General features: G+C 28.5%; 1 protein-coding gene across 1 annotated transcript in view; it reads left to right on the forward strand.

The window, feature by feature from the left end:
* Window positions 1-25,844, forward strand: part of LOC107442001 (tyrosine-protein kinase transmembrane receptor ROR2) — a 233,682-nt gene that overhangs the window by 133,951 nt on the left and 73,887 nt on the right. Inside the window, exon 5 of the mRNA XM_087159469.1 lies at window positions 15,771-15,843. Coding sequence (XP_087015595.1) covers window positions 15,771-15,843 — 73 coding nt within the window. The remainder of the gene's footprint in view (window positions 1-15,770; window positions 15,844-25,844) is intronic.

The raw sequence follows: 25,844 nt of genomic DNA on the forward strand, positions 1-25,844 counted from the left end.
GCAGTAACGATTCATGTTGGTTGAGGAAATTTATATCCATCTGTACTAAATTATTAGAATATTTATATCTGGTATCAAATATCCCGGCTATGCCATCAAGAATATTTGAGTCAGTCTATAAAAATGAAAGCGATCCACTATTCTTGTTTGCATAAAAGGAGCAAAACCCATCTAATAAGCCATATATGCTCGAGGCAATGCATAAAAGAAAGAAATTTCCTGGCTCTCTGGAGTGCTTTTTGTTCTCTTCATAGCGCTTTTTTTTGTGTAAAATGCTCGCCAGAGTAAGCCTTATGTAAATATGATTTCCGCTCCTTACCTATCTAGTTCGTTATTTTACGGAAAAGAAAACTGCCCGTTTAAAGAAAACATGCAGTTTTAAAAAGAAGAAGTTAACTGCCACTTGTGTGCTCTTAGAAAAAACTTTTTTGACCTCATTAAAGAATATTTTCGAATGTAAACTTCTAATAAGACTGTTAGTAAAGGAATAGGTTTTATACACGTTCTATTACTTGACATCCTCATTAAATCGTAGTTGAAAAGATTTCGAAACGTTCTTTAATCGTTTCTTTTTTCAAAATTTTCGTTTTTTTTTCTTCTTTACATAACTGTTTTAATGTCTTGTAAATAGGTTTTTCAATTTAAAGTTTTATTCTCTCTACTATTGATGTTAAACTATGCGTGTTTAGTTATGAAAATTTCTTTAATTTAGTGGTTGTGAAAGAAGATTTTTTTTAGTAACTTGCTTATAACTGAATGAATGAATAAAATTATTCTTATGCCTCCGTGGTTGCATTTATTAAACTTTAATTTGTATGATTTGTGTTTTATGAAAACTCTATTTATGTTAAGATGCTTTCATTTAAAAGGAATTCACAAATAGTTTATTTCAGTTGAATATTTTATTAGAAATAAAAAATATATTTATTTAGAATTTTAAAAAAAATGAAATAAAATATATTAATTCTAAATAGAAGTTACTAATTTTTAATTTAATTTTTGCGTTTAAATCAATTTTTAAATTTTTGGGATATGAATTTTCGTCTAATTCTAAGCATATATTCCTTTAAGGAACCAGACAAAAATCTACTTAGTATTTTATTGTTAAGATCGCATTTTTATTTCAAGTCAATTCCATTCCATAAGTCAATTCCATTTAAATTCCATTCAAAATTCCATGGCAATTCCTTTTAAAATTCAATATTGAAATGTTACATATTTTGAACAAAGTCTTGTTTTTTTTTATTTTCTAAAATAATTATTTACGCTGATTTAAAAATTTGGTGTTACAAGATAAATAAACTTGTAAAACTAGTTTCCTCATAACAAACATTTTTGTGGTACATTTTCTACTTTTGTAATTCAAGTTATATGAAGTTGCAAATCAATTATATTATTTTGAATTTTCAATTCAATTTATATTATTAGTAAAAAAATAAAATAAAATAACTATTCATTACAAAGAAAATATTCGATTGATAATGTATAAATTGCATAAAACAATCAACCAAGACATAAAACAATTTCAACCAAGTTAAAAAATGATCAAAGAAACGACATTCTGGTTTTTTCTCCGTAAAAGTATAGTTTGTGATCTATTTCATACATTTTTTTTAAACATTATTTTCGTCAAGGTTTATAAATTATATATTAATATGGTGATTACGCAGCATCTTACACAAAGAGGATGAAACATTTTGTGGTAATAGTATACTTAATTGCAACTATTGCAATAACTGCATTCGAGCCACCATTTCATTCTCTCATATAGCTTTCAGCGATGTTTAAAATAAATCGAAAGATTAATAACATATTTCTGCTATAAACTTTCTAATATTGTAAGATCTTTAAGTTCTATAAACTTTCTAATATTGCAAGATTTTTTTAAATTAAGTAAACGTTACCAAGTAAGCTGTTATTTTTGGAAATAAATGAATTTCATTGAACTCTAATTCAAGGCAACGTGTTGTATTTCAACAAAGAGATATAGGTGTCCTAGCAGTTAAAATTTTAAAAAAATCTTCTAATTATTATTCACCCATGCCATGAAACTTTTTTCTGAATTTATTATAGAGATTTTTTTAATTTATGGGTTCAAATATTTTGTGAATTAATGTCAATTAAATTTTAATTATTAAATATTATAAATATTTTTAGTTTAAATTGGAAAAATTGATCTTACAATTGAAGTTATAGACTCTTAAACTGACACAAGAAATTAAATAAGGGTTAAGCTAGAATATCCACAATTTATTGAAAAATATTAGCATTTCTTTAAATTTGTTTTAAAAGTATACTATATATAAAATTGGACAGAAACTGGAAACGCATTTAGTTTTAAAATAACTTTTTTCCTAAACAAATAAATGTTTTCTACAGATTTTCTTACTTTCATTATACCAAAAAATTCCACCAACTTCTATCGGATTCTGATATTTACACAACTTCAAGATTCTTCCAACCTTTTTTCAAGCAAACAACTATAAACTTCTGCCTACAAAATGTACGAAGAGAGTACGATCTAGCGAAGAATGTCTCAAACGCCTCAGAGGACTTAAAGCTTCGACAATCTTATGTTATACCTGCATTGCATTAGCATCTGAAAACACACGCGGAAATTCAGAATTCAGATTGCATTTTAAAGTGTACTTATCAGGCCGCGTTCAGCTATCTCTACACTAAACCTTCGTTTAGTGAAAGAAAAAGCAGAATCCCAATGCAAAAATCAATTCATTCTGTCGCTTGGAATGTTCCAAGACGTGTATGCAGACGAAAGATCGACCCTTGTTCAGGCAAATAACAGACATTCCAGCAGATCTTGATCCCACGTCACAACCAAGAAGAAAAGCAATTTAAGCTACTATTACCAAGCATTAACGGCAATTGGAACCACCTAAGAACAAAAATGGTGTAACTTTATGGAATAAATGGAAATTTATGCTGCGTGTTAGATCTAGAGTTGTTAAAGATAAATCATAAATGAATATTATGTTCTCTGAGAATCTGAAAGTTTTCAGAAAGGAATTACTTGCTTTGTGTTTGGGTCCTTCCTTTGTCACAAATTGACAGTTATAATTTTTTTAAAAATGGCTATACCTTGTTACAAATACGTGAAAAATAATTCATGCATGGCTAAATTTAGTATGTAACCTTAGAAACCATGCATATGTATTTGTAGTTAATAAATAAATTATTTAAATAGTACTATGATTAAAAAGAGAAAACATTAAGGAAATTGAAAAAAAATAGAGAAAGAAATTGCAAAGATGCATCCATTGTAATGTGGAGGTAACGGGTTCGAATCCAGCCGCGTCCCAAGATATATGTTTGTGATGTCTCTCTTTATCATGTGCTAATTGTATTTCGAGTTAACATGCAACAAGATCTTTATAGCGAGCACACAAGCTTGTATATGTATGCGAATAATATGTAATATGTAGTGAATAATATGTAATGAATAGTATGTAAATAATAATAAATATGTATGCGAATAAAAATATATAAATAAATAGAAGCATCCAGGGTTTCAAAGGCGAATAGCACTTGTTCGAGACCTTCACGGTAGAACAGTTATACGAGGACCAATACAGCACGACCTCGGTTCATTTGCAAACAGATAAAGGCAATCACTCTCTAATTCAGTGAGCAAATAAGCCTTCATGTGTGTGTGCAACAATAAATAAATATAAATGAATGAATACTTCTAGAGTTATGAAGGGATTCAAACTCACTACCTCTACGCGTCCATTTCAGGATAATGGGACAGCTCTGATGCGTAACAGTTAAACTACTGATTTAGTTTAGCCTTGTTTAGACATTTATACATTTAAAAAGGCACACTTTTTATAGTTTTAAAAGGTTGGCAGATATAAAAAAAATCCCCTTAGACATCTTAGATAGAAAAAAAAAACAATTTACGTACAAAAAACTAAATTAGTAATTGTTTACTAAATAAAATAGAGGTTTTCAAACTGAGCATTTTTGCGTCATTTCACTAGCACTGTTAAAACTATATTAGCATTGCTAAAATTGAAAACTCTTGGTTAAAAGTGCCAAATTTAATCACATTTATAACCAAACAAAATAATAAAAACAACATAAAATAAAAAAGTTATATTTGGTAAAGTAATCATTAAAGCCCGGATTTTGATGACCTAAAAAATCTCAATTAATGCCCTTAAAAAGTGCAAAAAATGCCCTTACAAACTGCAAAAAATGCCCTTAAAATGAAAAAAATGCCTTATGACATGACTTAAATAGAAGTAAAAATAATGAACTAAAACAATGTTTTACTCTTTAAAATTATTATGAGTCGTTTCAAAAAATATAAAGCAATGCAATACTTGTTCTACGTTCATTAAAGTTTGAAAATATGTTTTATATCCTAAAATAGCAACAAAAAAAAGGAAAATATGTTGACTCCAAAACATTTTCATTTTGCATAGAAACTTAAGTGAATATAACAACTTCCATCTCATAATATTACTAAATATCAGAATTACAGTGGATTATTAATTTTTTTTTTAATATTTTGAAATGTAAACGAGCGTCTCTTGTCTGAAAGCAAATTTTTATACCAGGAGAAGCTTCTTTCAACGTCTACTGATGTTATTGGTGCGTACTTGAAAAGGACGGTCACACTTACTGACAATTCTTCTTCAATTTGAAAAGATGTTGCTTCACCTTTTAATATCCTAGAGACTTTCTTCATTGTTTGAAAGTCAGTGTAATAATAAAAAATTATAAAAAGTAGTAAAAATTAGAGAAAATTAGCAAAAAATTTAAAAAATGCTTTAAAATGCAAAATACGCCCCAAAATTTAAAGAAAATGCCCAATAAATCTTAAAAAATGCTCTAAAGGACAAAAAGTGTCCAAAAATGCAAAAAATGCAAAAAAATGCAAATGTCATCAAAATCCGGGCCTTAGTAATCATTATCAAAGCACTTCGGCAAAAATTATCGAGCTTTTTGGTTTATCCATAAAACCAGATATACAGTAAATTTTACTATATTCTCGTAGTTTAGACTTAAACATTTTTTCTCAGTGCAGAAGTTGGTACTTATTATTTTCGTACTTTCAATTATGTCAATTTTATTTCTAAAAAAATTTAAACTTTGTCTTCAGAAAAACATTAAAAAAAACTCAGCCTGACTCAGTTTTTTTCTATTTTGAAACAGAAGAAAAGTTTCAGTTAGAAGACAAAACAAATTAGCCTTTCTCCAATTTTCTACAAAACCACAGACTCAAGCAGTGAAAACCCAAAGCAATTTGTACAGCAACAAAAACTAATTAAGTTTGCATCAAGACTCAGCTATAGGCTAATATCGTTATTGGCGTGTCGGCTCAGAAAACTATTTCAAAGGTAGAGAAAGTAATGAAGTATTTTTTTTCTATTCTGGGCAGCGTCTTTTGTGGATGTTCCTTTACAGGAAATGAAAATAACAATGGATTATTGGATTACATAAATTAAATTTTCTTTGCTCTCCACTCTAATGAAGCGCGAATGTATGGGCTGAGTGTCAAAACGAATTCGTTTCAGTTTGATTTGCATGCTTCTCTATTCATTTGTGCTCGTTGAAATAATTCCGCAGCTGAAATTGTTCGGAAGTGGCATGTTTAATGGCAAAACGCAATTGCCTGCTTTAATTTAGAGTGATGGTTTTTGAGTAAATGTAATAATTAATTTTATCCATCATTTAGAGAATTTAATGGCGTTGAAAATGTTTATAAAATGTTTTTATAGTTTAGAGAATTTGTGAACTCCTTAAAACGTCTCTTTATTTAAAAAATACGCCCTACAATTGTCTACAAATGCTGTTTGGGTCTAAATTTGAACATAATGCAATGTTTTTATATTTATGATTCAGTAATTTTGTCCTTACTTAGAACAACATTGCATTGAGAAAAAATCATGATCAAGACTACCAGAATATGGTAATATTTACTGCATTTCTGCCTCTATCCTATCGGAGCATTGAAACGCTCGGCATTTTTTACGGAAGCGCTTTGGTAATAATTTTAGTAAAATCAACAATAAAATATGGTTTTGGTAATATGTGATAAAGTTTGGAAAATGTGGTAAAATTTGGCAATTTTACCATGATTTTAGATCGTAGCGTAAAAACGGCATAAAAACAGCATGGTTAGATTTATTTCTCATTTTTTGTATTTTTTACTGAAGATGTGGTTATAAGCAAGATAATTTCGAATACCGAAATTTCGGGTTAACCGTCACCATATGAATGAAAAAATGACCATATGAATGGTTTTAATACCGTATATTTTAGTTTTTAGTACCAGAATAAAAGTTTTTGAGAAATGTCATTAATATTCAGAACGGTAATTTTGCCCGAATGTTTTTTTCTGTGTTAAAAAAACTAATACTAATGGATTACGTATTTAATTATTTCAACACTAAAAATAACATTAAAAGTCATTTATGAATACAAACTTAATCCATTTTAAGGCAATCATATGTGTTCTATCTAGTTTAATATCAGTTCTTAGTATTTTTTTATATATCTTATATTTCCTCACATAAGTTTTTAATAGTTTTTATTCTTAAATGTGAATTTAAAACTATTGTAATATGGAAAAAAATTAAGTAAATAAAAATATATTTATTTTAAGTGCACCGAAATGTTTTTTTGTTTTACCTATTTTCAATCTATTGAATTGTTTTTATAGTAATAAATATTTTAAATCTTGCTGTAAATCTCTTCATAGTTTCCTAGTTCCTAGTTTTTTTAAAGATTCTTCTTTGCTTTAAGTGTATAAAAGCACAAAATAAACTATCAAATCATGTTGAATTTTTAAACATCATGAAATATAAACTCTGTATTAAAAATCTATTTTATTTTATTTTGATATTGTTTACGAAATATAGTAATGCAATACTATTATTTACTTACAAATTTTGAATTATCGCAAAAATTCATATTAATTATTTTTTACGAACTTTTTATTTAAATATATCTATTTGTCACTATTTTCGGGTGTCCAAAAGATTTTTCATACTATAGATTTGAAACAGTTGAATAGTATATAATAATGAATGATACAGTTATAATAAAAGCCCTTTCTGAGCCCTTAAAGTACAAAAAAGTTTTCCTACATTGAAATTTATAGATGGATTATTGCTAGATTTTAATATTTTTTCCAAATATGTTGTAAATTAGTAATTTTTTCAATTAACAGTTTTCATTTTTAAAAATTCAGCATTACAGCTCACATAATCAGTCACTAAGGTTTATCTATAATATAGTTAAATATCTTTTAAAAATTATTGCAAATATCATCCTTACAATTAAACTTATATTTTTAAAGGCAAAGCTTAGTAATAAAGAAACAAATAAATTAACTAATTATTAGAGGTAAAATGTGTGGTTACTGAAATTTCATTTTTTTAAATATAAAGAGTAATGAATCTTTATATAGCATGTATTATGAATCTTCTCTGATAGCATTACATTTATTAGATATAGCAATTTAAATTTTGATATCGATAAACTTATTGATCGTAATTTTAAGATCAGTATATCTTTTATAGTTCTGGATATTTTTAGTGGTATTCATGATGTGAGTTCATGGAATATATCATGCTAAAAGTTAATGAAATTTTTGCACTAGCTTTCTAACTTGAATAAATTTTTATAAGATCCAATTAGACAATCTCAATTTCAATTGACAACTTTCCATCATTTGACTCATACAAGTCTTTTAAAAATACTTGCTTTTTTTTCCTTAGAAACTACCTACTGAAGTTTGCTATTATCTACATATAAATGTTCTACAAATTTATGTCTTATTATGCAATATGCAAGAAACTAACATAAATCACCATTCTTATTCCGTATAAATAAATATGTTTTTAAGTAGATCATACGGAAGTTAGTTAATTTGATGTCGATTTAACGAATTAATACTTCATTGCTAACTATTACGTAATAATCTGCCAATGTATTTCTAAGACAGTAAACAATCAGTTTAAAAAATTATTTCGTTGATATTATAGTTTAATGTGGATGTTTTAATAATTTAACTGTATCGCAAATAAAAATAAATAATTGAATGAGTTTATATATTCTTTTTGTTTACATATCATTAATTTTACTTAGCGTTTCGAGTGCCATATTGGATAAAATGATTAGTTTTATATTTCTACTTCACAAAAGAAGGTAAAATTTAAAGTCAGACTACAGTGTAAAAAATAGTTCCTCAAAATTAAATAAAAATGCGTCCAATAGCTCCAAAGCAAATAATAGTCGAATTTGAGATCCTCATGCATTCAAAATTTAAACATTATACGCTCATTGTGCAAAAGCATACGCTCATTGTGCATTGTATAGTCCTAAAACTGATGTGAGGGATGCTCTAAACACCACAGTTGTACAACCCAGTCCAGGAAGAGCTAGGAATCTTTGTATATTCCATTCGCTTAAAAAATTTCAAGATATATCAAAATAAGTAACAAGTGTTATTAAAATTGTTTTTCCCCTGTCTAAGCTATTGGAAACATATTTTCCAAATTGCAACCCTTTGTGCCATTGAAATTAGAAATTAATATACCATGATGAGCTATTGTCCAGGGTTACTTGTTGTCCAACCCAGTCCAGAGAGAGAGGGAGAGTTAGGAATCTTTGTTCATTCCGTTCGCTTAAAAAGTTTTTAGGATATACCGAAATAAGTAATAAATGAAATTAAAGCTGCTTTTCTCTTGACTAAACGTTTGGAACTATGTTTTCCAAATTGCAGCCCTTTGTACCATTGAAAATAGAAATTAATAGTCCATGATGTGCCGTTGTAGCGGCGACTATATAAAGTATACTCCTGTCGGCTGTCAACTAACATCTTTCATACACATTTCACACTCCACATCATCACTTTTGGGACTGAGTTTTTCTCAAAAATAAGTATTTGTTGTTTCAATTTTGAAAAAAAGGGGCTTTCAAATTTGAATATTATTTTGTTTCAGAGCTTTTTTGACACATTTTTTTCTCAATTTTGAGAAACCCTCAGCAGTGAAGATAGTTTATAATAGAAACTGAACCATACAAATAAAAACGAACTGTCTGTCTGCATTTAACTAATTTGATTGTCTGCATTACTAAATTTGAAATATAATTTATATTTTGAATCATAAATTTTTAAGATTGATAAACTAGTAATTCAGATACTGTTTATACAATTTTTTAAAAATAATTTTAGTCGTAAAGTATTTTATTGATTATATAAAAAATATCCAGATAAAGTAATTACTTCATGTGAAATTGAGACATCAAATTAAAATGTTTCGTTAATTATTAAGGATTTGATGTTACAGTAAATCATTATTCCATTCCAATATTTTTCTTACATTTTATTTATTTTTAAAGCTTATAGATTGTGCATTAGAAACATTTTTAAATAAGTGCCTTAAGGTTGTTTAAATTTAAATTTTATTTCGATCACTTACCTACGCTACGAACTTCTGTAAAAAATACATTTAATCCACTTTTAATGTTTCAGACGATATTTAATTAGTTCGTGAAATATTGTACTTAATTGTAGAAATTGAGTGCTGGTGCATAAAATATCGCGCTAAAAGCATCCATAACTTTTGAATGCAGCAATTAAAGCGGTAACAAATTTCAGCTTTGTTTTTAAACAGGAGTAAATGAATAAAATTTATTAAATCATTTAAAGCTTTAACAGAAATAAAGTCTGTAAATTAAAAGTGACTTTTTTTGAAAGTATCTAAATAACTAATGGGGTTACCAGCTCAACTGGTAAATTGATTTACACGCATTCGACTTGTTTAATTGTTATGCGAATTACGGCAACTTTAAAGTAAAAAGAAGATGATTTAATTAAAATAGAAAATTAAAACAGAAAACTAAAACAGAAGAAATTTAAAGACAAACTTTAAATATGTCTACAAAAAATTAAAATTAAAATCTTTTTAAAACTTGCGCTTAAGAAAATCATAAGTTTCAAAGCAGAATTTAATAAAAAGTAATAAGAAATCCATTTTCTTGCTTCTTTAATTATAAAAAATAGTCTAATAATTAAAAAAAATATGTTAGATAGTCGGAATTATATTTGTACTAAGATATAAAATCCAAAGAAAAGTAGTTTGAAAAGAAGATTTTTTTCATTCATGTTTAAAATTTATCAATAATTGATTTTGTAAATTATAGAAAATTCAGTGATAAATAACTATTTCTCTTACATCTAAATAATTGCAAATAAGCGCTAATTTGACAATTTATAGTTTGAAAGTAAGCTATGTTTGGAAAATTTTGCATTAAAGGCAAAAAAAGACACCGATGTTTCATTCTGTATTACATAACCATAAATTATTAAAATGCTAAATTTAATATTTTTTACTTATTTTGACCTAAATTAATACAAAATAATGAAAAAGTGTGAAAATATGTTTAATAAAAATTCTGCGTCAAAGGGTAAAATAAATAATTTATTTTATTACTATATAAAAGTTCTAAATGCTAACAAAAAATATATTTAATACATTCTCTACTTCCTTAGTTAAAATATAACCCATAAAGTTGTTCAAATCTCAGAGCAATTTAATTTCACTTACTTTAAATAGAATTTAGAATCCTATGCGAATGGAATATATAAAGCTTCCTAACTATAACTGGGCTGTACAGTGCGCAAAATAAAAAACGGAACACCCTGAATAATTTTTGATCTAATGTTGGGATTTTCACGTTCTAGGAATCAATCTTAAAGGTTCGAGGGGTTGACTTCAAATATGCTAAATAATTACATAATTTTAAACAAAGAAATTTTACGTGACGAAATTTGAAATTGGTCGAATAGTTCTTGAGAAATCGAATTTTAAAAATACGGCTTCTTTAAAATTTAGTTTCTCGGGAACTCTTCGACCGATGACGCTCAAATTTTGTATTTTGCCATGCAAAAGTATATTCTTTAAAATGATCTAAAAAAATTTCATACCTTACAATTCAAAATATTTTAGAAAATTATTAAACAAAATAATAAATATTTACAGAGTTATACTTTTCAAGGAATAATTTTTATAAAAACGAATTCTATAATTGTGCGCAAAATTTCTTCTATTAGCTTAGAAAGTTTTCCAGATATGGTGAAATGCATAAAAAATAAAAATAAATTTAAGTGGTCTAAACTTTGGAAAGCTCTCTTAAACAAACTATCGGGACCATATTCAGAGAAAGTACGTTTTGTGTCTAATTTTGCTACTTAAAATATCGTCGGCACTAATTAATTAGCATGTCTAAGATCACTCCCTCGAATCATTAAGTTCTGAAACGTGAGGATCCGATCAATAGACCAAAAGTTATTCAGGGTGGTTCATTTTGTTTTGCACACTCTACAACTGTGCAGGTGTGGCTGGGTGGCACAGTTAGTTTGTCGTCGGCCTTCTGAGCCCAAGTCTGCGGGTTCGATCCCCGGCCGAGACACCAGATTTTCGCGATGCAGAAAATCCTCAGCGTCCATGTCATATGATTACGTGGCATGTAAAAGATCCCTGGATTGCCTTATTGGCTCTTGACATTTCCGGCAAAATTTAATTCCTAGTGCACTTTAGCATCCAAATAGAGTCTCGGTGCTGCCATCTAGTGTGGCAGAAACTAGACGTCCACATTAACATGACTAACGGTATCTCATCCATTGTGGTGGTCCTGAAAGAGTGGATATACCACCTCTGGAGAACGCACTAGGTCTGCTTATCGGCAAGACCGATTGTGCAGCTCATTGGAAATAAAAAAACGACTGTGGAGGTTATAACATTCTATTAAGAACCATGAGATCATTGGTTCAAATCTTGCCGGCAGCTAACAAACATCTCTCTGACACATTTCTCTGTTCACATTAATTTTAAGTCCATGCATTTTTCTCCAAAATGAGCATATGCAGTTTTAATTTTGACCTAAATTAATACAAATTAATTTATGAAGAATAATGAAAAATAAATTTAATAAAAAATCTGCTCCGAAAGTATACGCATTATTTCCTTCCTAACAAATTATTATAAATATGCATAACACAGTAACTATTTTTCTACTTCATTAGATTTGCCATTAATTCTAATGAAACTTGTTTGCATCCCTTACAAAAGGGCATCATCATCTTTTATAAGCACTTGGATCTTCGAAAACCCCAAAGGTGCTACCGGGGGCAAAAATATTTAGTAATAATGAGGGAAAGGTGCTATTGATTTTGCAATCTTCGTTCGCGACATGAAAGAGTGGCGTGTAATGGATTGAGAGTGATGAGGAGAAAACTCTGAAGATTCGAAAACTATCTATGGGGGGAGACCCTCGAAAGTATGGTGATTAAATGCGCGATTTCTATTGTAAGCCTGAATAACACTTTGACGATGAAGAAAATTTTCCCTTAAAGAATTCTTTAAGCTTTTATGATAATTGATTCTTTTTATTTTTTTGGTGATTTTTTTGAAAAACCAACTTTCAATCTATGGTAAATACGGAAGGTGTTATAATTTTTCTTTCTAAAATACTTAAGAGGACGCCATATCACGGGAGAAACATTCCATCGCAAATTCTCTTTCACCTCCCTAAATAATTTAAAATTTAAAGTCTGAAAAAAGTGAGTTTTGGTGAATCTAGAACTAGCCATGAAGTTTTTTTTTTTTTTTTTTTTTTTTTGTCGTATACCTGTTTAGGCAGGGGGGTGCGATTGTTCTTGTTTTTCAGTGGCGCCATCTATGGCCAAGAATTTGACTTCTGCCACACCATTCACACAACCACTAACCCGTTTATAGGGAGGGTCACATTCACACACACAAAGGAGAAAGGACATAGAACACAGATAGAGAGAAAGAAACATCCATGCCTTGCCCGGGATTCGAACCCAGAACCTTTCTGATGCAAGAACAGTTCCCAGCCCCCTACGCAGGCCGGTCGGCTATCCATGAAGTTTCAAATGCTGAAAAGAAATTTCAAAAATATCAAAATGAAAACAAATTATGAGAGGATAACTTATGATTACATATTAGGGAAATTTTCTAATAATGTATTTGCATTTTGCTATTTTAAATTTTTTTTCCAGCAATTAGGTACTTACTTGGGTACGACAATCACTGATACACAGACACCTGACCTATGACCTCTGTGCCAGCTGATCGCTTGTAAACGTATAGTCGAACTAAGTTTTTCCACATAATTTAAAATGTCAATTAACGTGTAGTTAACTAAATACGACACCGTATCGCCAGAATTGGCCAGAAATGTAATCGATTACATTTTTTGATTACAGTAATCAATTACTTGTAATCGTGATTACAATTTTGATTACAGCTGTAATCATGATTACAATTTTGATTACAGCTGTAATCATGATTACAATATTGATTACAGTAATCAATTATTTGTAATCTTGATTACAGCTGTAATCAAAGTTTTGATTACAACTGTAATCATGATTCCAAGTAATTGCGATTACAAGTAATCACAACAAAAACGATTACGGTTAATTATGATTACAAGAAATCAAAATATATGATTACATGTAATTATGCTTTTTTTGTGGGTGTCTGGTAATTTTGATGCATTATTAGTTTGTTTATGTTCAATACAGCTTCGTGCCTATCTTTGTGTTAAGTAACAAATATATAATAAAGGAACTGAAATTTTTTGAAGTAGTATAGAATGTGTCACTACTAAGAATTGATACTTAATGGGTTTGACTTACTCGAAATTGAATGAAAAGAAAAATTGCTAACGTAAGCAAATGTCACATTTCAACAACCAATCGGGATCGAAATGCCCTCCCTACGTCACTTGCAGGTTTCCCGTTGGAACTTCATGGTTTACTATAAGTTTGCCTGAACTCTGTTTTTCTATATTTCAAATTTTAAGCTAGTTATCGAAGTAAAACAGAATTTGAGATGAAAATTTTCTCCCGAATATAACGTCCTTTAAAATTTATTTATGAAAATGTACTAACTAAATTCTATATTAAAAAAATGAACATGTGTGTAATGAATAAAGAATATTAAAATGAATTAAAATTTTGTAAAATTTGAAAAGTTTTATTAATAATTTTATAATTAGATTTAAGCAATGAAATACTCTATTAAATATGTTGTGTAATATTTTTCCGAATATGATGTTGACTAACCCAAAAAATAGTGTGAAGGAACACTTTATTCTAGGTTAATACCAAATCGAGTGTTTATATACGTTTTAAAGTGTGTAATTTAAATCTAAACACTTATATTAGAGTTATCTAACACCAAATTTTCAATCATTCACTCAAAATGGGAAATATTTTCCTTTCCGAAGTAAACCGATATATAAGCGCATTTTTTTTTATCGCCAGAAGTTAATACTTGTACTATACTTAATACTTGTTAGCGATTAGATGTGATTTGATTGAATGATTTGTTGTTCGGCATTATAATAAGTATGTGTGTTTTTTATTGTGTATTAGGAACAATACTTTATTTCGAACTGTAAAGTGATATTAGCTTGTATAATTGTTATCAATTTCCGTTCTGCTAAACCTCTTTCGAGTTCGTCTTTATGTTATCAAACTAATTTTATTTTGATAGTAGGTGTACATATTATTCTAAATAATTGATTCTTACTTTATATTTTATTTTAATAATACATTTTCTAACTCTTCTGTGTATCTTGTTTTACTGTAATTATGAATTTTAGTGCTGCTGAATGCAAAAAAAAGTGGCGACTACTTTACATCAAGCAGTGTAACAGACTTCTTGGTGTAGTGGAGCACTTAATAAAACACTACGTGGAAAATCACTTTGGTGTAAAGTAGTAGCCACCATTTTTGGTGTTCAGCCACACGAAAATTTTTCATAGTGTACAGCCTAATACTCAGTTTAGTGATGTTGGTTTTTAAAAAGATTTTCACTAATTCTTTAACACTGTATTTCAATCAAGTAAACTTTTAGAGATTTGCCATACGTATTTTCACAGTTCCGCAGAAAATGGCTTGGTATCATGTTTGGATTTTTTTAACTGATTTCGATAACTGTATTTATAATATCAAGAAGCAGACACTTTTTTCTTATGTAGAACAACAAATTTTACATATTTTGTAATTTAAGCAGGGTGGCATTCCAAAATTAAAGGAAGATCACGTAGAAAAATATTGTGGTAAAATTACCGTACTGTATAATGAGATTTCTGATAAAAAAAAGAAACATAATTTTGGTTGGAAAAAAAACTAAAATATACGGTATTCAAACCATTTGGTAAACTTTTAGTTCAAATGGTAACGGTTTACCGAAAATTCTGATTTTCAAAATTATAGTTCTAACTACCACATATTTAGAAAAAATAGAAAACTGAAAAGTAAATTTACCCGAAAAAATGGTTTTTATATCATGCTTTAAGGTATGATGTAAAAATTACCGATCTTCTTGGTATTTCCACATAGACGAAAACATGGTAAATTTTACTTTATTTAGATAGTTTTGGCCTTAATTTTTTCTCAGTGTAGAAAAACTATTTGCATAATACAATTCAGAACAGTATATTTAAATTCAGTTTCAAATTTCAGAGAGCAAACTCATAAGAAGAAAATATAAGCGTGTCTTATTATATACGAGTAAAAATGCTCTACAAAACCAATGATAAAATTTTCAAAGGTGTTAATATTGTGAATTAGTTTATTTATGTGTTTGTTTTGCTTGCAATTAGAAATAGAACTTTTAAGGATTCATGTTATAAGAAGTCAGCGTAAAAATTTCTTTCAACAAATTCTTGATTTTAAAAGAAATACTGTTTTACAGGTCGCATGCATTCTCCTTCCATAATACCGAATTTTCCTCCTCCATTTCCACATTTTCCAGCTTTAGGAGGCCGGTAAGTACTTTCTTATGAATTATTTGTTTCTTCTCTTTCATTTTTATTTCATGCTTATTACAAATTTTTTTAAATATTATAACAGTTTAAAATTAATTTATAAAATAAGTTTTTAAATCGCAGAATAATTAATGAGTAATAGTTTTCGCAATTTATTATTTCTTTTGAGGAATTTAAAAAGGAATTGCTTAAAGCTTACCAAAACTCCTAACAAGCTTAAAAATTTTCTCGATGATGTTGAGCAACAACATGCAGTCTCACGAAATTAATTAATACTGGCAAAAGTATAAAGCTACTAATAAGCCAATGCTTATCATTCTGGGGAAATTTTAATATATACTTTCTATAAAAAAAAATTACAGAAATCTGTTATTTTCCAAAATTTTCTGGACATTTTTAGCCCTTGAGTATTACCACAGAATTCCCATGGTCTAGAAAGTTTTTTTTTAAATGATAGCAAAGGTGAGACAAATCTAGCATTCAATAAATAATCCATTATTTATTTGAATGTGCGAGTTTAAAGGTCAGTTTAAGTTAGTTCAGTTTAACTCTGAGTCACTTAGAGTTAGAAAAAATTAATACAAAATTTAAAATAAAGGCGAATTTAACATTTTACAGATTTAGAGAGCGTACTTAAAATTCGAACTCGATGATATTATGAAACTGGCTACATTTTTTGCTAAACATTGTTCTTTCGGTTTAGTTTTTGGCAAAATTTATGTATTAAAAAATATTTACAAAAATAATATGAATATGAAATAACGCATGCACTAAATTTAAACCAGAATTTTGCACTTTGTAAATTTCTTTTGACTATTAATTGGATTTAAACTGAAATGCACAATTTAAAATTAATTTATATATTATTTTATAATTTTGAAATGATAGGGAAAAAATATTATGTGGAAAAATTTCAATTCGTAAAGGCCGCAGTTACAGAACTAACGCGTCACATTTGGCCTTCATGCCTTCTATACTGTAAAAATTGTCATGTAATATTTCTTCGAATTTGATGTTGAATAACCCTAAAAAATATGCAATGGAAGAAATGTCTTTTTCAATTTTACACCATACCAGACAATTTAAAGGGGAATAAAAGGTCTAGGCACCTAAATACAAAGAATTTACACCAAAATCACGCACCTTTACTCCGTTCGTTAAATATTTTCGGTTCCTAAAAAACTCCGATATTGCACGCTTTGGATATCGTCTGTAATAGTTTAGAATCGATGACGAGTTGGCGAGTGTCTGTGGTTTTTTGAAATGTTGCTTTTCATCTACGGAAACTAAAGCTCGTCGATAAAATATGTATATACGTTTTTAGTTGTGTAATTAGAATATTCATGTTTTAATTTTTAAATATCTGTTCAGTGTATTAAATAATTTTATATCGAAAACAATCTATTCGCTTCTCTTTTAAGCCCTATTCCAATTCGTTTTAATATTCTTTCCGTTATACACGTATGTTAGATTTAAAAAACAATTCTATTTGAAGAATTTGTGCAAGCATGCTACCTAAATTGCATGCATGCTACCTTGCTTTATATTGTCTCTTAAAATAACTTTACTAATTCTTATGCGTATCATACCTTACTGTAATTATAAATATTGAATAAAAAACATGGTGAAGGACTGTAAAAAGTTCCAGATCAAACTAAGGTTAAAAGAACCGGCACTCAGGATGCTGATACTTTTTATCGTTACACGTTACGTTAGCATGTTATGGGACAAAAAAATATCTGATAAACTGTAATTTTTATAGTAATAAATACCATAAATAACTGAAACACTCATAAATATTACTATAAAAATTTTACTGTAAAAATGGATTTTACGGTAAAACGGATTTTACAGATGATAGCCTAAAGTGCCGGTACTATATACCGTAGTTTGATCCGGAATTTTATTACAGAGCTGATACTTTACACACAAGTAGTGCAAAAGACTATTCTAGGTGTTTAACTATAGCAGGATCTATTTTTGGTTTTTGGTGTCCAGATACATGAAATTTTTTTACAATGCAAAGCAATAAGGTGCTTTTTGTGCTAAATTTTAAAACTATTTTTACCATGCTTTAAGTAAAATGATTCAGCAAAGTTTTTTTTATCGTTAAGCGTTAGGTGACCGAAATGATTATTAACATAAAGTTTAAATTGGTTATTTATGTTTTTCTCTTATTTAACGGACCAAGTTTGAGGAAGATCAGTAATGTAGTGTTTAAAATTTATTTCAAATTCAAAATGGCATTCTTTGATGCAATGCACTGTACGATATCTTAAGCGGAGAATAATACTCAAGGCGTTCACTAAGCGAAGAACTAACCGCTTCTCTTTATGAACCCATAAATAATAAACACTTGAAACTCAAACAATTGTTTGCACAGAGTCCTCGTCGAATTACTCATTTACCATTACTCGTCGAATTACCATTTACTCAATTTTCCATATCCAAATAAATCACTTACTAAAACATTCGTGACAAAAGCATTGATAAAAACCGCAAAATATCTACACCATTCCTTTCTTCCGGAAAGAAGAAAAAATTCTGGCTATATCCATGGCTCAACAAGCACTATTGGCTGTGAAATATATTCCAAACAACTATGACAAATGCGTCGTTGCAACACGATGCGGAACTAATGGGCGAAGAGACGAAAAAAAAGTACATCTCTAAACATAAAAAAGAGCAAAAACTCTTATCCATCATATCTTCCACACAATAGAGATGCTACTGTGACAACTAAGAAATGTGACGAAACGTAATCTGTCTCTTTATCCACCGCGTCTTCATCTTTCTTCTTTCTTAGAACTAACTGCATCATTTTTCATCCATATGAGAAAAACCATCGTCATTTAAAAGTTGTTCTTTTTTATCCGCTATTGCTACAATGTGGAATTTTCTTTTAAAAAAATAGAAGTTGAAATATCAAGCATTTAAAGATATATACCATTTTGATAACAAATATTTGAAAAAAGGTTTCTCATTTGTTATTTTCATATATATTGTATTCGTGAACTTATGTTAATTCATCTGATCATTTTGAGTTGTTATTTCATAGATAAAATAATTAAAATACCGAAACCAAGAAGGATTAGATTTCATTGTACGAAGAGTCTTCAAATAAAGTCTTGCTTGTTGATTTATGAATATTGGATGATATTGATTGTAGTAGACATTTGTGTTCCAGTAACGCAAATTATTTTGTTACGAATATAAAAATTACTTTTATAATCTTAAAATGTATGTAAAATAAAATTCTGAGTTTCCATCTAATCCATCAATTTTCTATAAATATATTTATTTTGCCGGAAATTTCCTCGCGATTATTAATTAAAATACTGAAGGCAGAGAAATAAAATTGTTCTTTCAAAAATAATCATTTTCAAACAATTTCTCCCTTAGCTAAAAGAAGAAAAAAAAATTAATAAAACAAGTGTCTCGTTCACCGTCAACTTCTACAATTACTAACCCTCCTTTTCCTTAAAATTTCTCTCTCGACAACGACCAAAATTGTCAAAAATTTTTGTCACCTTCTCTTCCCAACACTATCGATCAAACAAAGAGAGAGACTACATGACATCTTTCACCCCAGCATAATCCTCTAGCATCGCTTCGAGAAAAAGCTAACAAGCAATCATCTCAACTTCTTCCCTACTTTTCCAACCATCCGCATCTTCCAGGAGGAAGAAGAAGAAAAAAAAAGAAGAGCAAGAAAACAGAAGGATGCCCAAGATGAGATTCAATATGACATCATTGATAAATTACCCGTAACGCTGTTGTCATCGCATTCCCTTCATCTTGTCCAGAGATTAAGGCCAGGGACAGTTTGTAGATTTCGACCAACATGTGTTTTTGTTGGTGGCTGTTGAAGGCACCTGCAGCTTTAGAAAGCAGAAGATGGAAATGGATTTTCTGCTTTTTTTTACTCTTGGGGAGAAAGGGTGGTTCTTTGTTTAGCCACCTTGTTATGCTCCGATTGGTGGGTGGGGAATTCTCACCAATGTTCTTTGTTTGGAATTTTTAACATCTCATTCATACTCTTCTGGATGCTATTCTTTTACTTTATTCTTTGTAGAGTGTTCTTTTGGGAATGATGCATATTACATTAAGCTTGTTTTTTTTCAGCCATATAAATCTGCTTGTATATAATAAATTATGAATGATAAAGGATGAATTAAGATTAAGACATCTTTAGTCTCCAAGGCACTCTTGTGTTGATTTCACGACCATAATTTTTACCTCCGTTGTTTTGCAAAACGATTTTAAGGTTGGAAATAATATTCTGTTTACCATGTCGTCCACCATTAAAGCTTTCATAAAATGCTGCAGTAATTTATCAAAGTAACATTTATTTTTCATTAAGTAGTATACATGTTACCATGTAAGACGGAAATCTGCAGAAAGTCGAGTTTCATCGGGGAATTCCGAAATCACTTTGGAAAATGCCTGAAATATTTGCTATGTCTGATTTGATATTAATGTATTCATTGATATTTTAATACTTATTCTGTATTTTAATATTCGATTAGGATAGATAAAGAAAAACATCATCGTTGAGAATACCGCTCAGTGTAACTTAACCTTATAAAATCATCAGTGTAGATAATACCGGAACGTGCTACTTATATAAGTATTCTTATTCGTAAACATGATTTTATTTTTAAATAGGCTTGCCTGGTTTACTACTTTTTTGTTTGTTTTTTTTTAAAAAACTACCTACCGATATAAAAAAAACTGCATGGAATAGATTTATAAAGGTATCAATTGCTGACAAATTGCATGATACAATATCGTTACGGAAAAATAAATTTAATTCAAACATAAGATTTTAGAAATAAAGTTTAATATAACTTGTTTTCCTAGTCTTTATAATGTTCTGTTATAATATTTTAATAAGGCTCTTTTTACGATCTACACATTGAAAGCTTTCATAAAACGCTACTGTTATTTCTTAAAGTAATAAAAAAAAAATTATTAACTAGTGCATGGGTCGCCAAACTTTTTTGATCATCGACCCCTATATAATTTTTCGAAATCTCCTTCGACCCCTATAAAAGTAGTTTTCTGTTAATTAAAGTAAAACTCTATTAGATACTGTGTCTGTGCATTTATTTTATGATTTTAAACATTTATTAAAGTAATAGTACATTGTGTAACAATAGTTTTATGAAAAATATATTAATGTTGAAATTTTTACCTTAATTCTTACCTTAATATTTATTAAATAATAAGTAATTATAAATAAGTAGAAATAATAAATAAAGTAATTACGCATTTATTGCTTCTTAATCAATGAGATGGGTGTGTCTGGAGATATTATTTTTTTTAATTTGATCTGTGTAGTTTAATTTAATTTCTTACAAAATTGTTATTCATAAGAACAGTTAAAGACACACATCAGATATAAATAATATTTTCGAACATTTTGCAATTTTCGTAAAAAAATACGAAGTGTGCTATAGTTTTGTCGCGGGCTGTACTAATTCATATTATGAATGCTTGCCTTCTTTTTTACATGTATTGATAATTAAAATTGATATCTAAGCTAAACGAATGGTTTTATCAAAACAATAACTAATTATCCAAAACTATAAAAGTTTTAATAATGACACTGCAAATATTCAACACTGTTCACAGTTTGCAAAGATAGCTGAAACTGCGTATGATATTTGCGTTTGTAACGTCAATGCTCGTCACACGTGACATTTGGACAAGCACACATATGCATATGACTTATAAACCAGAAGTGCTGAGTTCATGCCACTGCTCTCTGGTACATAAACACCTGATTCACCCGAATTAATGTACGTTTATTAATTTATGTTCCATAAAGAAACTGATATTAATTCAATTATAAAAACATTCACAAATTTTACACACTCAATGAGATATGTGTGATTTGCGTATTAAGAACTGTTTTTCTTCGACCCCCTGGCTCGGATAAACCCAAACTTTTGTTAAATAGACCCCTGGGGGTCTATATAGACCACTTTGGCGATCTCTGAACTAGTGTATACATTACAGTAAAAAAGGGATATCGGAAAAAATTAGATTTTCATCGTTAGAATTCAAACTTTACATTTTTTTCTAAACTCTTATATTTGTATTAAATTCTTTTTTCTTTAACTATTCAAACGCTTATTCGATATTTTTAATTTCCAATTAATATAGATAAGTAAAAATATCAGTGTTGGGAAGGCAGGGGAACTATGTATCGCGCAGTGCCATTTAACATTAAAAAATATTCAGTATAGGAAATATCGGGCAAGTGTTTACCAGGCAAAGATTATTAATCTTATCAGTTTCCATCAAAAGTTTTACAAATTTCAAAGTTCTTTTAAAGCATGTACTGAAATGAAGGACGAGTAAAGTTGCATGGAGTTTTGTAAGTTTTCAGCTCTTCCAAACAGTTGTAAAGTCGAACAAAGCTCAATAATTTCCATTACACTAAGTGAATTAAATGATGAGTCAAACCTAAATATTTTCATTAATTAAATTGATTAGGTCCCACAGATAAAGTTTCTGATTCTATTGTGATACAATTTAAACTTAATCATTTTGCTCGGTTACTAAAGCAACGTTTTTTACTTGTTGGCAACTTGTTTCTTTAGAAACCGTTATTGTATTTAGTAAAAGAGAATACTTTACAATAGCGGAAAAAATTAATTCCAAATGTCTTCTTTTACATTTTTAAATAGTTCTTTTTATGTTCTTTACTTTAATTGTATATGTATGACTGGAAAATATTATGTAAAATTATTTATAAAAATAAAGATAGCATATTTACAGTTTAAAAACTGTAAAACAGGAACTTAATTAGGTAATATCGTGCGATGATTCTCTAATCTAATTCAGAAAACATAACTTTTATTTTTCACCTTTGATTTTAAATAAATCAATAATACTCCAACTCTCAAGCGTAATAATAGCAGAAATTAAAATAGTATACTAAATAAATATTGCAAGTAAATCCCTTTAAATAAATAAAAATTATCAATTTACTGACAGCAAACATACAAAATTTTATTAATTTTATGCTAATTACATTTGAAAATATCTAGTTTAAGAAATATTTAATTTATTAATCACTCTAACATGTTTTTATTCTGTTTAATGAAAATTTGAGTTGTAAGATAACAAGAATCTTTTTATGATATAAATGTGTGTGAGAAATATTTAGTGTATTAATCACCATATCATGTTTTTATTCTGTCTAATGAAAACTTGCAATGTAAGATGACAATAATCTTTTTATGATATAAATATATGTGATAGTGAAAATAACATTCGATCTTTTGTTCGAAACGTGTTATACCAAATCTAAATATTCCCTAATAATCTGAAATTCTCTAAATAATTTTTCGTTTAAAACAAAAATCAGAAATCCTATTGTTTCAAAAGCAATCACGTGTTATTCATAAATTTTAAATTATAAATCTTAAAAGAAACACGTGATTTCCTAAAGCGAATATTCATTTTAGAATTAAAACGTTGTTAAGGTTAAGTATGGCACAGGTAATTCAATTACAAATGATTGCCCGGAAAAGTCAATGATGCCTCTTAATCTACCTCTCACGCAATTAACTCTAAAAGGCCATGATTGATTGCAGGAAATTACTGTTCATTGATGATTAATTACGCTCCTTATGTCACGTGACGTATGAAAATTTTCCTCGGTTTTGTTAGAACAGCTATGGAAAGCAATTAAGTCTTTATGATTAGTTTAAGAAAATCGGTGAAAAATGCGAGATATCGCTGCAATTGTGTTTCAAAGAGACGTTTTTATTTTTATTTTAGACTTTCTTTCTCTGTTCTTTTATGATTTCTGGCTGTTTGAGTATGATAACGTAATGAGCTGAAGGTATGTCAAGAATTTGTATTAAGAAAAATAAAATTTTTCATTTTGTATTGCAGCATCGATAGGTTAGTTAGCATTGATATGTGCATCGTATCATATTAATGGATCTAAGTTGAATAATTAAGTAGGAAGTAAAAAAAATAAAATTCTAATGGGAAAGAATGAACAAACTATTAACAACTTAGAATATCATATATTTAGAGCTTTATAGTTTTGTTTACATAAATGACTTAAAATGAGTATTTATGTAAGGTTTTTGCAGTTATTTTCTCACTGAGTTAAAAAAGTATTGAATATTTATTTCAGAACTATGAAATCACCTGATAGTTAATATTTTAAACCCCAGATGTATTTTCCAAAATAAAGAAATAAATAAGAAAATACGCTGATTGTCTGAAAATAATGTTTTGTGTTAACACCTAATAAGAGAAAAGAGAGAATAAAGAATAAGAGAAAATAATAGAAATAAGAGAAAATAATATTATTTTTATATTTTGGAAAATTATTATGCGATGGTACTGGTATGAATTTCCTTTCAAAGATTAATAATTATACTATTGATTTTTACCATATCTAAAATTTTAGTATTTTATTGTTGAGACAAAAAAAAGAAAGATATAGAAATTTATTAAGTGAAAAAGTATTTTGAAAAAACCCGCATAGTTTCGATTTTCTCTTTTTTATGAACGACAAATGATGTTACTTTTTCCATTACATTAAATATGCAAGGAAAATGATTCATTTATATTTCAAAATGTTTAATAAAAGTAGAAGTTGTTATTGAACTAAAGGAGTTTATTAAAATAAAATAGTGCAATCAGAGAATATAGCACAATAGTAAAATAAGCGTAAAATTAGAAATTGCACATTTTTTTACCCCTTTCTTTTCGATTTACACATTTATATAAATTTCAATTTTTTAAGTTACGCAACTATACACCAGCCGAATGGAAAAATATATTCTTTTCTCTTCATTTTCCATCTGTTAAAAATGATCGGGCGAAAAATGATCGGTCTCTATAATCGACATCTCAATCGGCACCATCATCATTTTTTGTATTATTTTAATATTTTTGAAGAATTATTATTGTATTGTACTAATACGAATCAATTCTGATTAAGATCAATAATCATTATCTGACATTTTTCTATAACTAAAAACTTATTGTTAAGACAAAAAAAAAAAAAAAAAAGAATAGAAATTTATTAAGCAAAAAAAGTACATTGAAAAAACAGCTATAGTTTCTATTGATTTATTTTTTCATTGAAAACTTATGAAATATGAACGAAATAGTTATTTTCCTTTAAAAAAAACTAAATTTAAAAGGTAAATAATTCATTTATAGTGTGGGAAATTCAATAAAAGGGAAGCATAAATTGTTATTAAAAAAAGTCTATTATTATAAAATAAAATAGCGCAATGGGAGAATACAGTTCAATAGAAAAATAAGCATAAAGTGAGAAATTGCACATTTTTATTCCTTGCTATTCTCTATTTACACATTTATATAAATTTTAATTTTCAACTTTAGCGACTATTACCAGCTGTTACGCGGCACTTAATGGAAAAAATATTCTTTTCATTTTCCATCTGTTAAAAATGATCGGCGGAAAAATTCCCGCTCTCTATAATCGGCATCTCTTGACTGGAAGCGTTTAAAGAATGATTCATAAATTTCTATTTTTCTCATGCTCGATTTCCGATGGCTTCAAAAAGCAGTCAAAACTCAAACTCGATAAACCTCTATCACCATATATCAATCTGAAATTCCAGGAGGTTGATCCTGAGCGTCGGGTGGGTGAAATATAAAAAAAAAGGGAACAAAAAATGTCGGAAAAGTTACACAACAGACTGGTAGAAGAGATCGCGTAAGAAGAAACCGGAGGACCCTGATTTTTGTCCATTTCAGATAATTGAATCGAGCTCCCTCGAGAGAAGAAAGAAAGCTATCTTTTGTCAATGGCTATCTTCCCATTATCCTTCTTGCCTCTGTTATAACTTTGAAACCCGCATTTTTGGCGATGGGAAAACAGAATTTTGGCGATTTATTGCTGGAATTGTGAAAATAATTTTTTTCTTTCAGAAAAGATGCTGAATTTCCGTTGTAATTTAACATTGATTTTGAAGTAAAATGTTAATTTA

This window comes from Parasteatoda tepidariorum, chromosome 3 (assembly GCF_982258835.1).
Source record: "Parasteatoda tepidariorum strain Cologne lab strain chromosome 3, Ptep-v5.0, whole genome shotgun sequence".
Lineage (NCBI taxonomy): Eukaryota > Metazoa > Arthropoda > Arachnida > Araneae > Theridiidae > Parasteatoda > Parasteatoda tepidariorum.